At 34.0% G+C, this 14,708-nt stretch overlaps 1 protein-coding gene across 23 annotated transcripts in view; it reads left to right on the forward strand.

Annotated features, from left to right (window-relative positions):
- CDC42BPA (CDC42 binding protein kinase alpha) overlaps positions 1–14,708 on the forward strand; it is a 332,162-nt gene that overhangs the window by 258,586 nt on the left and 58,868 nt on the right. For 14 of the 23 annotated variants that reach the window (XR_007719261.1, XM_050757123.1, XM_050757256.1 and 11 more), the window contains 2 exons: positions 4,839–4,943; positions 8,821–8,904. Coding sequence is in view for 22 of the 23 variants with exons in the window: in XM_050757123.1 (XP_050613080.1) it covers positions 4,839–4,943; positions 8,821–8,904 (189 nt within the window). In the remaining variant the exon portion in view is untranslated. The remainder of the gene's footprint in view (positions 1–4,838; positions 4,944–8,820; positions 8,905–14,708) is intronic. The other 9 variants (XM_050757286.1, XM_050757297.1, XM_050757307.1 and 6 more) reach the window with 1 other exon arrangement.

The raw sequence follows: 14,708 nt of genomic DNA on the forward strand, positions 1-14,708 counted from the left end.
CCTTCCACTTTGTTTTCAAAATACTTCTAGCTAAAGGATAAAGAAAATTGATAGAGACTGGATTTTGGCCAGGCATGGTAGTTCAAGCCTGTAATCCCAGCACTTTGGGAGGCCGAGGCAGGAGAATCGCTCGAGCCCAGGAGTTCGAGACCATCCTGGGCAACACAGGGAGACCCTACGTCTACAAAAAAAGTTTTATAAAAATTAGCCAGGCATGGTGGCACATACCCATATTCACAGCTACTCTAGAGGCTGAGGTAGGAGGATCTCTTCGGCTCAGGAGTTCAAGGTTTTAGTGACCCATGATTGTGCCACTGCCGTACATTGGGGGCAACAGAGAAAGACCTTGTCTCAAAAAAAAAAAAAAAAAAAAAAAAAGAGAAAAGAAAAGAAACTGGGACTTTTTAACTTACAGTTTTACATTTAGCAATAACAAACAACTTGTTAAATGCAAGCTAATTTTTAGTAGGTTGACCATGTATAATCCATATCAAATCTTGGTGTTTTCTACTTTGAAACAAGGTTTCTTATGAGAGGGTTGTTACTTGTACAAATCTGTAATTATTTAGGCAGTAGAAAAGGCCTGTTGATACATATTCAAGATGAGTGGGTTTAGTTAATTTTATTATTTATGGGAAAACCATACTGTCCATCATTTGAGGAATTCTTGATAAGCGGGTCATCTAAAAATCAGTTCTGTGATCCTGAGGGGGGAGGAAAAACCTTTTTTAATGTACTACTGTAAAAATACATTTGAAGATCTTTTAGTAGAAAAATCCTAATAAATTCAGGGACCATTATGAACATTTTGCATTAAAATGTTTCACAGTGTGGACAGTACCACTAATATTCAGCTTTTCTTCTTTTTTAACAGAGCATTAAGTAAAAATGATACTCAAGTATAGTAGATGTTTCTAATGACTTCGTCAGAGTAACACCTTAAAGTATGTTTACTTAGGAAAAGAAAATTAGCTAACCAAAAAAAAAAAAAAAAGAAAAGATTGCATTTACTTAAAGATATTTCTTATATTGAATTTCTAATATCTCTGCTATTTATGTATGTTTATTAGCTTTTGCTGCATTATTATACTTAATGCTATAGTATTTTAGCACATAAAAAATGATAAAAAGAATATTTTAACTTCTGTGACTAAAATATAATATTAATAATGATTATGTTTGTTTTTAAGGTTTTAAAATACTTCGTAATAAAATAACTAATGGTATTAATTAGTTGCTTTGCTGCTATACTATATCAGAGTCATTGACAATTCATTGTTAAACTGAATCATAGGCTATCTTTAAATGCCAGCATGTATTCACTGAATATTCTGAAAGTTTAATAGAATTAATTGCTTTTTAGTGGATAGAATAAGCCATTAATTATAAATGCACTGGTAAGCATTTACTTGTGGTTAAAATTAGTAACTTCCTGAAAATTCCATTCTGGTTGGTAATAATTAAAACCTGAATAAAAAAAATAAGTGATTTGTATTTTTCTTATTTTTAGTGTTACACCACTTTTGAGATATTGTTTACACTGGTGGTAACCGAGAAATGAAATGAAATATTTAAATCTATTAATGTTATTAGCATTAGCTTCTTTTAAAAGTCCTGGACATTTTTTTTTTTTTTTGATATTTGAAATGGTTTTTGCCCTGAGTTTATTCATCTTTACCAAGCTTTGTCCTTTGACTTTAAAAGAAACACACTTTGAAAGTAAAGTGGTAATTTTTAAATTTTAATTATTATGTTCATAGGTTTTTAAAATTAAAGATACGACTGTCACTATAATTGACATAGTCCAACTTTTTAATATGCCTAATACCATCTCAAAATATTTCAGTATTTTCACTTACTTTTACTATTTTTTAAAGGAAAAATTACTTGATTTTGTTTAAACTCTGAAATTGATTTTTACTTTAAGAGTGTACAACTCTAAAAAGCTAGTATGTTAATTTTCATTATTCTACTTTATTACAAGTGTTTTCATTTAAATTAAATATTTTCTATTTCTGAATAACCACCTTTTACCTCATTCAGCAAAGAAAATCACTTTTAAATCTATCCATATCCATATTCTCTTTCATTTTTATTGATGGAGAAAAACTAGTTAGGAGAATAAGACTTGACAGAGGAGCCAAGAGGTGTGTGTTAAAAGCCTCAAGAGTTATTTAAGAGTTACTAATTTGTGTAGTCACAAATTAACTTGATAGTGTATTTTTCCTGTCTCCAATATCCCACTGTCATAATATCACATTTTCATAGGATCAGCAAACATGCTGGTAAGTGTTTTAACAACCAGCTCTGGGGCTAGAGAAAGCACTGCTTTTTAGGTTTGCTGATTTCATGATATAACCTTCCATTAGACCGTATACTGACAAAATGGCATAAGGCAGTGTTTTCTAATTTTAATGTGAGAAAGTATAAGACAGTATGCCCAACTTCTGTCAGCATGTGTTTAAACAGCTTGAAGAGCAGACCTGCTGTAAAATTTCAACCTGTGCTTTTGGAAACAGCAAACACTTGGCCTTTCCCATTTTTAAAGAGTTTTTGAAATAATCAAACCCAGATATACAAAGCCGTTATATCAGCTATTCACATATACACAGCATTACCTTTCACACCGGAACTTCTCATTTTATGTCTTTCAGTCAGGCTGTGGGGCTAAAGCCTTTTGCAACAGGTCAGAAACTTTTAAATTTTCCTAAGATGGCCCAGTTTTTTTACACATAGAACGTCCCCTAGTTAGATACCTTAAAACTTCCTGAATTGATATTTCAGTCAGTTTTAAGTTCTCACTGGTATAAAATGTATCAATTCTGCTTTGCTTCTCAATTCCATTTTAACTGAAGCCTCTCTCCATGGACTCCTGATTCTCCTTGCAATGTATATAATCTTATGAAAACTAGGAGGAGGAGACTTTTAGAAACTGAAAGACATTTCTGCTGTATTCCCAACTCAGGGTCATATTTCATATTTATAATCTAAACTGATTACTTTCTCCATGGCTGTTCCTGAATAAAATTGTAAACTGGGCAAAATGTGTCTTGAGTCCCATTTTCTTCCACTTTTTCTTTTCCTGGTCAAAATTTACTATCAGGAAAGGAGATAATATTACTTAGCCTCCTTGATTATTAAATTACTTTGAGTAAATTACTCTGCTGTGGAGATGCCTCTGGTAGAACAGAAATAGTGCTGAATTTGGACTCAAGAGATGGGATACAGGCCTGGCTCTCCAACTTCACAAGGCATACTAGTTTCATGAAATCAGCCACATCACACATACAGAGCTGATATTCAGCTGGTAAGCTTTAGTTCAGTGGTGCCACTTTTTAAAATATTGAGTATCCTAGCAGTTGGTAAATGGTTGCTGCTCCAAGACCCCTAATGCCTTCACTGAGACCCTTCTTCTCCCTAATTTTCCCAAATCCACTAGCTGAAAGTTTATGGCCTGGCAGTGGCTTTGTGGTTACCAGAATACCTTTCCATGTCCACCACCCAGGAAGGCCGTAGTGGGCACCAATGGAGGGCTACGATGGTGTTTCCCAGCCTGCTAGCCTGTTCCTCCCATACACTTGCCAGATTTTTAAAATTCTCCACACTGAACAAAAGTTGACTGTTTTTAACATACGCAACATATCATACATGGATAACAGTGTTCTACATAATTATCAATAGGAAAATATCCCCAACTTGAGAAAACAATTTGTGCCCTTAGAGATTGAAGCCACATGCCCAGAGTTCTGTTGAACTAAAAACAAATCTATGAAGTTAATTTCTAGGGGAACCTTCTTTTCCAAGTATTTCTATTCTCAATTATTTATCATTCAACCCAGAATTTTAAAGAAATTTTGCTTTTCACTTAGTTTTGAGTACAGGGCATTATATTTTAATTCATTGTTTTAATAGTTCTACTTTGCCAGCAGTCTCAACTGCACCTGAATCTTTCATCAGTGACATTTCTAAGGGGTACATTATCATCATGTCTTCCCTCTAAAATATAGCCATAGTAAGAACAAAGGAAAATAATTATAAGTTCATGTTTGAATTCTTAAACTGATGCTGTTCTTGTGATTTGTGACTTCTGATCTAAGCATTGTTTTGTTGTACAACATATTCAGAATAAATTCCTGAACCACTTTTCCAAATTGTCTTCATTGTCCTATCATTTTAAAAACTCAATCCTAGTCACTATGAAACTTGCCAAACTGACTAGTCAATCAGTATGCTTCATAAGATCTTTTATGCTAAATTTTAACCCAAAGCATTTTTAATTTCTAAAAATACTTGGTTTAAAAGGATGCGACTGAATATAAGTGCTGATTTTTCTACTGGTGCAAAATAAAGGGAAGACTTCCTTTAGTGTCCTGCACAAAACTGATAGGTTAGGGTTTTTTTACTTTCAATTGATGAGTAGTAAAAGACCAAACTTCATTCTTATCAAGGACAAAATTATCTTTAATCTGCAGTATGTATCTCTATTAAGTACTCCACATTTATTTCACATGTATGATTTGTTTCGTGAAATAAAAAGTTCCATGTGGAATACCAACATAGAATGTGCAGTAGGACCAGTGCTTAAAGTAAGAGATCAACAGTGAAGATCAGGGAGGAGCCTTTGGTTAACTACTGTGTCAATCCTTGTTTACATTAGAGCTAGTGGTTATGCTTCTGTATAATGATGTATCCCTAATGTGAATATTCAAACTAAAGTTTGTTATCCTCCTTTCTCAAGAAATGTTGTCGTAATCATGCCTTACAGAAATTTGCTAAGAGCTGCACATTGTTTAAAAGTGATTTTTTGGGTTTTTGTTTTTCCCGACTTATTTTCCTAGACTGATCCCGTTGAGAACACATATGTATGGAACCCGAGCGTCAAGTTTCACATCCAGTCACGGTCCACATCTCCTTCCACATCTAGTGAAGCTGAGCCAGTTAAGGTGCCTCATTGGAGCAGCCCTGCTCCCCAACTTTTCACTTGTGTCAGGAAAGAGGGAATTGAATAAAACAAGTCTGTCTCTCTCTTAACCAAATATATTATGTAATAAGTTACAGTCTGTTGGAGATCATTACGTTTAACTAATAATGTAGGTAGAAGTAAAAAACTAAAGAGCACATTGTCCTCAAATAGTCAACCTGAAATAGACAAAACTAACTAGAAAGATGGTCTTTAATTAGAGAACTGTGTAGAACAGAAGATTAATTATGTAAATTTTTGAATTATTAGAAACTCTAGGCAAATGGCAATGCAAGTGCCATTCTCATATTTTAATTCTTCTAATAAATGTAATAAGTCATGATATAACTAACCTGTTACATCATAAGTAGAGCTGAAAAATAAAATAGCCACTTCTGGCAACTGTTCATTCTAACTGCTAAATTGGTAACAGTCAACTAAATCCTGGCATTTCGTACTGCAAAAAACAGTGCTGTGTTTACACTAAATGTCAATCAATGGTTTTAAATAGCCAATAGGCCAATTTTCTCATCAGAGATCATTTCTTCCACAAGTCCAAAGAATGTTGTACCTCAGTCCATGCCATCCTACCTTAAGATTCAACTCTGGTTCTTCATTCAGCATCACGATTCAGACAAAGCTCCTTTGCTTTCCTTTTTTTTAAATCTCCAGAGCTGTGTCTAGCATTCCAATAGAAGCAGATAGTCCAATCTGAAGAGCTGTCTGAAGCGAAGTGTGAGATTGTGGTCAAGTTCTGACTTGTTTTTTCTAACTCTGTGATGGACTCCCCCAAACTGGTTAATGAGACCCTCTTGTGTTTTTAGTTATAATTGTTTTAATATTTTGAGATTATACATTTTTGTTTTAATGATAAAATATTTCAAGCATTCAGAGAATATAAACACCCATGTAAGTATCACCCACAGGTTAAACAGATATGAAAATTTTGCTTAATTGTTTTTCAGATTTTTATTCAAAGAAAATATATTTCAGAAACAGTTGAAACATCCTCGTGTATACCATTCCCCACTCTTCTTTCCCAGACATATCTAAATATCCTGAAACTGATGTGCATCTTCCCTTTCTTGGTTTTACATGTTTATTTCATTTGTATCCCTAAATGACATATAGTAGTGCTTATTATGTGTTTATAATTTACATAAGTATTACCTGTATCCTTTTGTAATTTTTTTCATTCAAAAGTCTGCTTTTCAGGTTTATTCCTACAAATATGTGTTCATTTAGTTCATTCATTACAACTGTGGCATATATCACAACTATTTATCCATTCTGCTGTAGTTGGATATTTCGGTTTTTCCAGTTTTTCGTTGTTATCAGTGCTGAAGTGAATATCCTCATATCTGTTTTTGCAAATGTGCAGTTTGTTTGGCATATATACTTAGTGGAATTACTGAGTTGTATGTTGTATGTATTTTCAAGTTCAACTGGTTCTTACCAAATTGTTTTCCACAGTGGTTGGACCAATTTTCACTCCCCCAGCAGTGTGTGTGAGTTCTAAATTTCCCCACATCCTCACCTCACTGTCACACATTAACTTTTGCCAGCTTGATGGATATGAAGTATCAGTTTTGTTTTACCTTGCATCTGTTTTCTAGTGTTATTCAGCATCTTTTTGTATGTTTATTGACCACTGATGATTTGCCTGTTTGTGTCCTTTGTTGTTCTATTGAATCATTTTTCCTATAGCTTTTTGTGTTCATTATATACTCTAGATACTAATTCTTTGCTAGCTATATGCATTGCAAATATTTTCTCCCAGTCTGTGGCTTCTTTTAAAATTTTATTTGTGGTGTCTTTTTGTCTTGCAAAAGTTTTGATTTTAAAATAGTCAGATTTATCAGTCTTTTTCTTTACGACTTCTGCTTTTTATGTCTTTTTAAAGCAGTTCTTCTCTTTGCAGAGATTATAAAGATTTTCTTCTATATTTTCTTCTAAAAGTTTTTAAATTTTGCTTTTACTTGTTTAGGACCTTAATCAAACTGATATATATTGCTATGTATAATGGGAAATGGGCTTCTAATGTCTTTTTCCCATATGAACACGTGACCCTGCTATATTTCCCATCGATTGTTATGTCTGTTTCTGCATTATATGCATGTATCCGTTTGGATACTCTCAATTCTTTTGCATTGTTCTTTTGGTTACTCCTGCATTGACAGTAAATTGTCTTAATTACAATTATTTTCACTCTAAAATAATTCCTGATGCCTGGTATGGTGAGCCATCCCACTTACCTTCTTCTTCCTTTTCTTCTTGACCTTTTAGTTTTTCATATTACTTTTAAGGTCAACTTGTCAAGTTTCACATGGGGCTTTTGACTGGAATTGCATTAATTTATAGATCTATTTGAGGAGAATTGACATCTTTCGTGATACTGAGTATTCTATCTATGAACATAGTATACATATTAGGGATTCTCTTATATCCTTCAATAAAGTTTCATTATTTTCAGTGTATTTCATATTGCTTGTTAGATTTGTTCCTAGGTACCTTAAATTTTTTGTTTCTATGGTGAGTGGGATTCTTTTTAAATACATTTTCTTACTGTGCATTGCCTTGTCTTTATAAACTCTGTAGATCTTGTATCCAGCACCCTTGCTTAATTCTTTTTAATTCTAATAACCTTTGAACTTTCTATGTAAATTTGACAAATTTGTTTCCTATTGTTTTTTATTAACTTACATAGATTTTCAGCATTCTTCTCTTTTATCTTTCATATTTATCTCTTCAAATGTTAAATTATAAGTTTGGTTTAAAACTTTTTAAGCTATTTAAAAGTAAATAAAATCTAAATTAGAGCTAAAGTCACAAACAGAAAACTGAGAAACTCGACTGAATTTTGTTTTAAGGCTATAGTGCATATAAAATATTCTGGTTTTGGAGGTTGTATGGTAACAACAAAGATAGATTGTTGTATAGTAACAACAAAGACGAGGTTGTATAGTAACAGCAAAGAAAGGACCATCCATTTTTCTTGTAATATTTTAAAATATTCTGTACTTTATACAAAGACTGGCTTTTTCCTTTTATTTTTTTGCTTGGCATCCTGAAAGGAAGTTACTTTCCATGTCTTTTTTTTTTTTTTTTTTAAACTGCTTTGCTGATTAAGCAGTGGCTCTTTTATCCCCATAATAACATCCAGTGAAATTACTGGTTTTTTTCATTCAAAGAAATAGCTTACAATAAAATCCCATAAAAGAAGACCATATTTTACATAGCTACCTAAGAAAGATACGGTATGTGACTAAATTTGTATTAAGGTCAGAATTCCAATAATATTAAATAATTCTAATAAAATTAAATAATTCCCTTCTTTGGAAATTAATTTCTGCACAAAAATCCCAGTGTCAGTCTCTATCTGTCTATGCATTCACATCCAGAGCTGTGTTCTATATATGTAATATATGTTCTGTGTATGAAAGTTGAGTAGTTAAAAGAATCTTCTAAATATTTTATTATAAATCATTTTCAGACAGTTTTTAGAATTAATATGGCAAATTCAGATGAATGTAAAAATATCCTCATATTTGTGTAGGCCACATGCTATGGCTTTTTTTATTTGGATCATTTGATCCAAATGATTTATTTTTGTATTTCCAGACTGAAGTAACTTACTAATTGAACAAATATTTCATTTGTAGATATTGCAGGCAGAGATTTAAATTATCAGCACTATGAGAATTTTAGCTTTACTGAGGTTTTCTTTATTATTAATTAGTAGAACTTTTTACCTTATCGATGTTTTGTTTGGTTTTATTTATTTTGCCTTCTTTCTAGTTATATTTGAAATTAATGGAGTGTTTCATGACATTTATTTCCTTTTTTGCTCCTGGGTTCAGACTGTAGACTCCACTCCACTTCCAGTTCACACACCAACCTTAAGGAAAAAAGGATGTCCTGGTTCAACTGGCTTTCCACTTAAGGTACTCAATCTAGTTATAAAGTTATAAGCATAGTGTGTTCCCAAAAAAATGAATTTTATCTGCTCTATGCATTTGCTGTGATTTTTTTGATATTATTTCTTCAAAGTTACAAACGGAAAAACTTATAAATTCTGTGTGAATGCAAATAATCACCAATAGGAAAGGCAGGGAGAGGGTACAGCACTTTTTCATTTTCTTCTTTTTTTTTTTCTGAGACAGAGTCTCACTCTGTCGCCCAGACTGGAGTGCAGTGGCCGGATCTCAGCTCACTGCAAGCTCCACCTCCCGGGTTTAGGCTATTCTCCTGCCTCAGCCTCCCGAGTAGCTGGGACTACAGGCGCCCGCCACCTCACCTGGCTAGTTTTTTGTATTTTTTAGTAGAGACGGGGTTTCACCGTGTTAGCCAGGATGGTCTTGATCTCCTAACCTCGTGATCTGCCCGTCTCGGCCTCCCAAAGTGCTGGGATTACAGGCTTGAGCCACTGCACCCGGCCTCATCTTCTTAAATTCGATGTTTTGAAGTCGTTATAATAAGTAGCACTTCCTCTAAGCAGTATATGCTTCAGTAAGGCATTAAGTTGAGGCCACTTGTGGAAGAATCTGAGACTGAAGTCAGTAAACCACTGAGAAAGAAAAACATTTAGTGAAAAATTCAAGTGGACTTTTTTTCCCCACTCTATTTGACATAAATATGACTGAAGTATTACATTTGGTAGAATGAGAAGATGTAGTTGCTTGTCTCAAGCTCCTACAAAGAAATTCCAGAAATTGGAAAACTGAATGATCTCCTTCTCCAGAACATAAACCTTGGATAAACCACAAAATGAGAGAGAGAGGTCAATGAACCTGAAAAAATATACAAAAAATATAACTGATATAGAAGAAAGACAAACTGAAATAACCTGTGCCCAGATAAAGCAAAATTTTAAGGCCAGATAGAACAGGAATTTAAAATAAACATTAAAAATAACCTTAAAGAGATAAGAAGTATGTTGGTAACATGAGGCAGGGTAAGGTAGTTACGAAGAAAAATAAATTGGGAATACTTGACATGAAAACAGAACTGCTGAAATAACTAAATAGATGACTTTAATAGTAGAAGGGTCAAAATGGATATCACAGAAAAACAAGTTAGTAGGATGGCAGATAAGATGAAAAACAGGAAACAAGATATATGACAACCCAGTCAAAAGAAAATATTCTAGTAAACTAATGGCTTATAAATAAAAGGAAAAGTATTGGGCATTCAGGCAAAAAATATGTCACTTAAAGGGGAAAGAAAATGAGATTATCATCAGATTTTTTCATAGTAGCAGTATGCTAAAAACAACAGCAGTGGAATAACACATTTAAGATACCCAAGGAAAGTACAAGTCAAAGATTTTTAAGGATTTAATATTTTAAGGATAATGAAGCATCCTCCAAAAATGAAGGCCGCAGAAAACTATTAAGAATATGTAAGAGCTCAGGAAATCTGTTCCCACACCCCTTCCCAAGCAATGTACTAGGGAACAAGCTTCAGACAACCAAAATGATAAGACACCAAGTAGTTTCAGAGGCAAGAATGAAGCGAGAGTCTAGAATAAATTAGAGAATTGATTCAAAGTCCACATAAAGTATTATACCAGCTCTGAAAACCAGACAACCACCCCAATTCAGCAATATGTTAATTTTGTGAAGTAATTAAACCAAAGAGACCACAAGACCACAAATTTAGGGGCACCAGGCTTACTGGTTGGTGAGAGAAAGAAGTGTGAAACCACAAATAATGAGATTTGTCAAAAGTCCATGTACTGAATGGCGAGACCTGAAAGCCTTTCCTCTGCTTAGCTCCCAGAATACTGACTGTTGGGACTATAGCCTCTTCCTCCCCACTCTGCTCGGAGGATATCATTGGATTATTGGGTCCACTGAATGACCCAGAAAAGACCTATTGATAATGTCATTTGGGGCTTCCTAATGAGATGGCTAGGTCCCTTCTTAACAAGCACATCATATATTTGCTCTCACATGTGCATACATAGATATACACAAAATCTCTTTAGCTTTTTTACTGACTGTTGTAAACGTTAAGATTCCCAAGAGTCAGTAGACATTTCAAAATTATTTAACAAAAGAAAAAGATCAGGGATACATAGTGGCTCACACCTGTAATGCCAGCATTTTGGGAGGCTTAGGTGGACTGATCGCTTGAGCCCAGGAGTTCAAGACCCACCGGGGCAGCATGGCAAAACACTGTCTATATGAAAAATACAAAAATTAGCCGGGCATGGTGGTGTGCACCTGTAGTGCCAGCTACCTGGGGGCTGAGGAGGGAGGATCGCTTGAGCCTGGGAGGTCAAGGCTGCAGTGAGCTGAGATCGCACCACTAAACTCCAGCCTCAGCGACATGGTGAGACCCTGTCTCAAAAAAAAAAAGAAAAGAAAAAGATCAAAACAAACAAATATTTCCTGTTTTCGTTGAAGGAAAAAGGGACAATGCAAAAAGCAGAAAGAAACAGCACAATATGAGAACAAGAAGTCTCAAAATATGATAAATATTTTTTAAATTCAGTAGGTGAGTCAAAAGATACATTTGAGAATTCTCTTAGAAAATATTGCAAAAAATCAGGTAGAAATTAGGAAAAGAAAATAGAAGAAATCAATATCCAACAAATAGAAGTTCCTGAAAAGGAAAACAGAAAAAAGAAAAGGAAGGAAATTATCAAGTAAGTAAAAGACTTTTTCCTGTAACTGAAAAACGTGTTTCCAGATTGCAGACTTCCATCAGTGCCTACTAGCACTAGTGGATGACAAATACCTGTCCCCAGTCACATCATTGTGTGAGTTTTCAAGATACCAAAGATAGAACTTTTTAAACCTTTAAGGAGATGGAAAAAAAAAAAATCACATCCAAATATTCAGGAATTGAAATGACGTACTTATCCAAAGCAAAATGAAAAGAATAGTTAGAAGGTAAAATGATTTCAAGCTAGGATTTTTGATTCCCTGTCAAATGTCCCATCGAGTTGCAGGGGAAAAAACTGCATTTTGAGAAATTCCAGAGCTCAAAAAAATTTATCACCCATGTGCCACTTTCTAAGGAAACTTAATTAGTTCTACCAGAACAAGGAAGGGGGCCAGGAAAGAGAAAGACATGAGGCCTATAGAAGAAGGAATTGTACACAGACCGGTTAAGAGAAAGACTGGAATAGGAAACCAGAGGGCTTCAGCCGGGTTGTCTTCAGGTTGATGTAAAGGGGCTGAAAGGCTTCCAGTGTATATGACCATGTCGTAAATAGATTCCAGGGGATTTTACAGTTCCTTAGAAGAGTCTGGAAGATTAGTGATAGAGATACAGAAAGGTAAAAGTCAAGGGTGGGAGGGGCACTGTTGACTTTAGAAAAATCATAAGGTTATACAAGTAAGAAATGATAACCATAGTGTACTTCTTAGTGAATAATGATTCTCTAGTCATAATAACTTAGACATTACATATAAATTTTAAGCTAAAACTGTACTATAACAATATTGGGAAAAATGAAAAAAGGGAGTAAATAGTGTAAAAGGGCCATATCCTTCTCTACCATAGCAGGAAGTGAACAGATAATGTCTCAAATCAAAAAACTGTGGTATAGGCTTTCCACTCCTAGCTCTCCCCTGCCAAGAGAGGTATCTATTACAGAAGGAGGGCAATAGCTTTTAAAAAAAGAAGAATTAAGTGAAATTGCCTCTAGGAAGTAGGAGGGATACTTCTGATTTTGTCATAAGCATTGTAATACCATTTTACTTTTTCAGCCATGTGTATGTATTAATTTGATTTTAAAAATTTAAAACACAGAAAATGTAGAAAAAATTTTTGTGACTGGGAATAAATATAAGATCTCAAATCACAAGCATAAGGTGAAAATATTCGTGGACTTTACATCAAAATTAAAAATGTTTTTACAGTGAAAGCATTGTTAACAGATGATGACAGACTAGTGGAAGATATCTGCAATGTTTACCACTAATAAGAGGTTTATTTCTAAAATACATAAGAAACTCCTGCAACTCCATATGAAAAAGACTGGAAGTCCCGTTGAAAGATTGGCAAGTGATATAAATAAGTAATTCCCAGAAGATGAAATCCCGATAGTCAACAAGCATGTGAAGAAATGTCCAACTTCATTAATCATTGGAGAAATTTTTTAAATTTAATTTTAAAATTACTATCACTTTCTATTCAAAATCAAGATAAAATTAAGTAAGATGACATCATGGATGTGGAGAAACAGCTTCACACGTGGATACTGGAAGTATAAACGGGTACAGCCATTTGGGAGAGAACCTAGGCAATGTAGAGGCATACGTAAGCTGTATGACTCAGCAATCTCATTTCATCAGAAAAATCTCTTTCCTTTAGAAAAACCTTCATACAGATCCATTAGGCAACATGATGAAGATGTTTATTACTGTATTTTTTATGGCAGTAGGGAGTTGGAAATAGGGGAAAGATTCCTAAAATGTAGCTGTTATATAACAGGAACACATTTATATAAATAAAAACACATACTCAGACTATCTAATTTATAAAGATATATACATGTCCAAGGTATTGGATCATCAAGGATGAAAGGCAAAATAAGACAAAACTAGCGTGAGGCTTCTACCAAGCTGATAATATTTTATGAACTAAATATTAACTCAGTTTGTTGCACCTAATATTTTCCCCAAGAAATAAAATTTATTTCATGTTTTTTAAAAGATAGAGAAGTGAATCTATAATTATCTCAAAATAGAAATTTTAAAAGGGAAGAAAAAACATTATTTTTTTAAAAGAAAATTTATTTATTTATTTATTTATTTATTTATTTGAGACGAAGTCTCACTTTGTCACCAGGCTGGAGTGTAGTGGTGTGATCTCAGCTCACTGCAACCTCTGCCTCCCAGGTTTACGCGATTCTCCTGCCTCAGCCTCCCAAGTAGCTGGGACTACAGGAACCTGCCACCACGCCCAACTAATTTTTGTATTTTTAGTAGAGACGGGGTTTCACCATGTTGGCTGGGATGGTCTCGATCTCTCAACCTCGTGATCTGCCTGCCTTGGCCTCCCAAAGTGCTTGGGATTACGGCCATGAGCCACCGTGCCCGGCCAGAAAATTTAATTTATTTAAAATGTTTTAAAATTTTTTGTAGAAAAGAAAGGGTTGTATGAGATACTATTTGACTTGTCATTTATTAGTGGTAAAAGTTTAATTATCTGTAATAAATTCTGAAGCTTTCACCAAGAGTTGTGCTTGGTTCCACTTGGCTCTCACATCGTCTGTTAAAAACATTTTACTTTCTTTCTCCAATGTGTAGCTTAAAATCTACACACAGACAAAATCAGAGTAGAAAAAAACTTTCTAATTACCACTTTGAAATTTGAGGTTATAGTTAATTCTTTCTACTCCGAATGATCACGTAATCTAAAATTCTAATTTTAGTTCATACTTTAATACCTTTCATTTTTTTCTCCTCTTCTAGCTGTCACCAAAGGGAAGTATTAGATATCAAATATTGACCAGGAGGCAGGAAACAGGGATATTAGAAGCCAAGGAATCTAGACCCTAAAATTGATCATTTGTGTATCTTTCTTTATACATTTTCACACCAAAACAAAAACAAAATCCTATTGTGTATTATCTAAAGATTGATGGCATCAGAATAACGATCTTTAATTATGTTATACTGTCCTTAGTGGAGATTAGCAAAACATAAATGCCTTAATCTTTAGTAGTAAATTGCACAACCTCTCCCATAATTTAACCAGCACTTACCAGTTGGATGATTTATTACCTAAA

The sequence above is a fragment of the Macaca thibetana genome, chromosome 1 (genome assembly GCF_024542745.1).
Source record: "Macaca thibetana thibetana isolate TM-01 chromosome 1, ASM2454274v1, whole genome shotgun sequence".
In the NCBI taxonomy this organism is placed as follows: Eukaryota; Metazoa; Chordata; class Mammalia; order Primates; family Cercopithecidae; genus Macaca; species Macaca thibetana.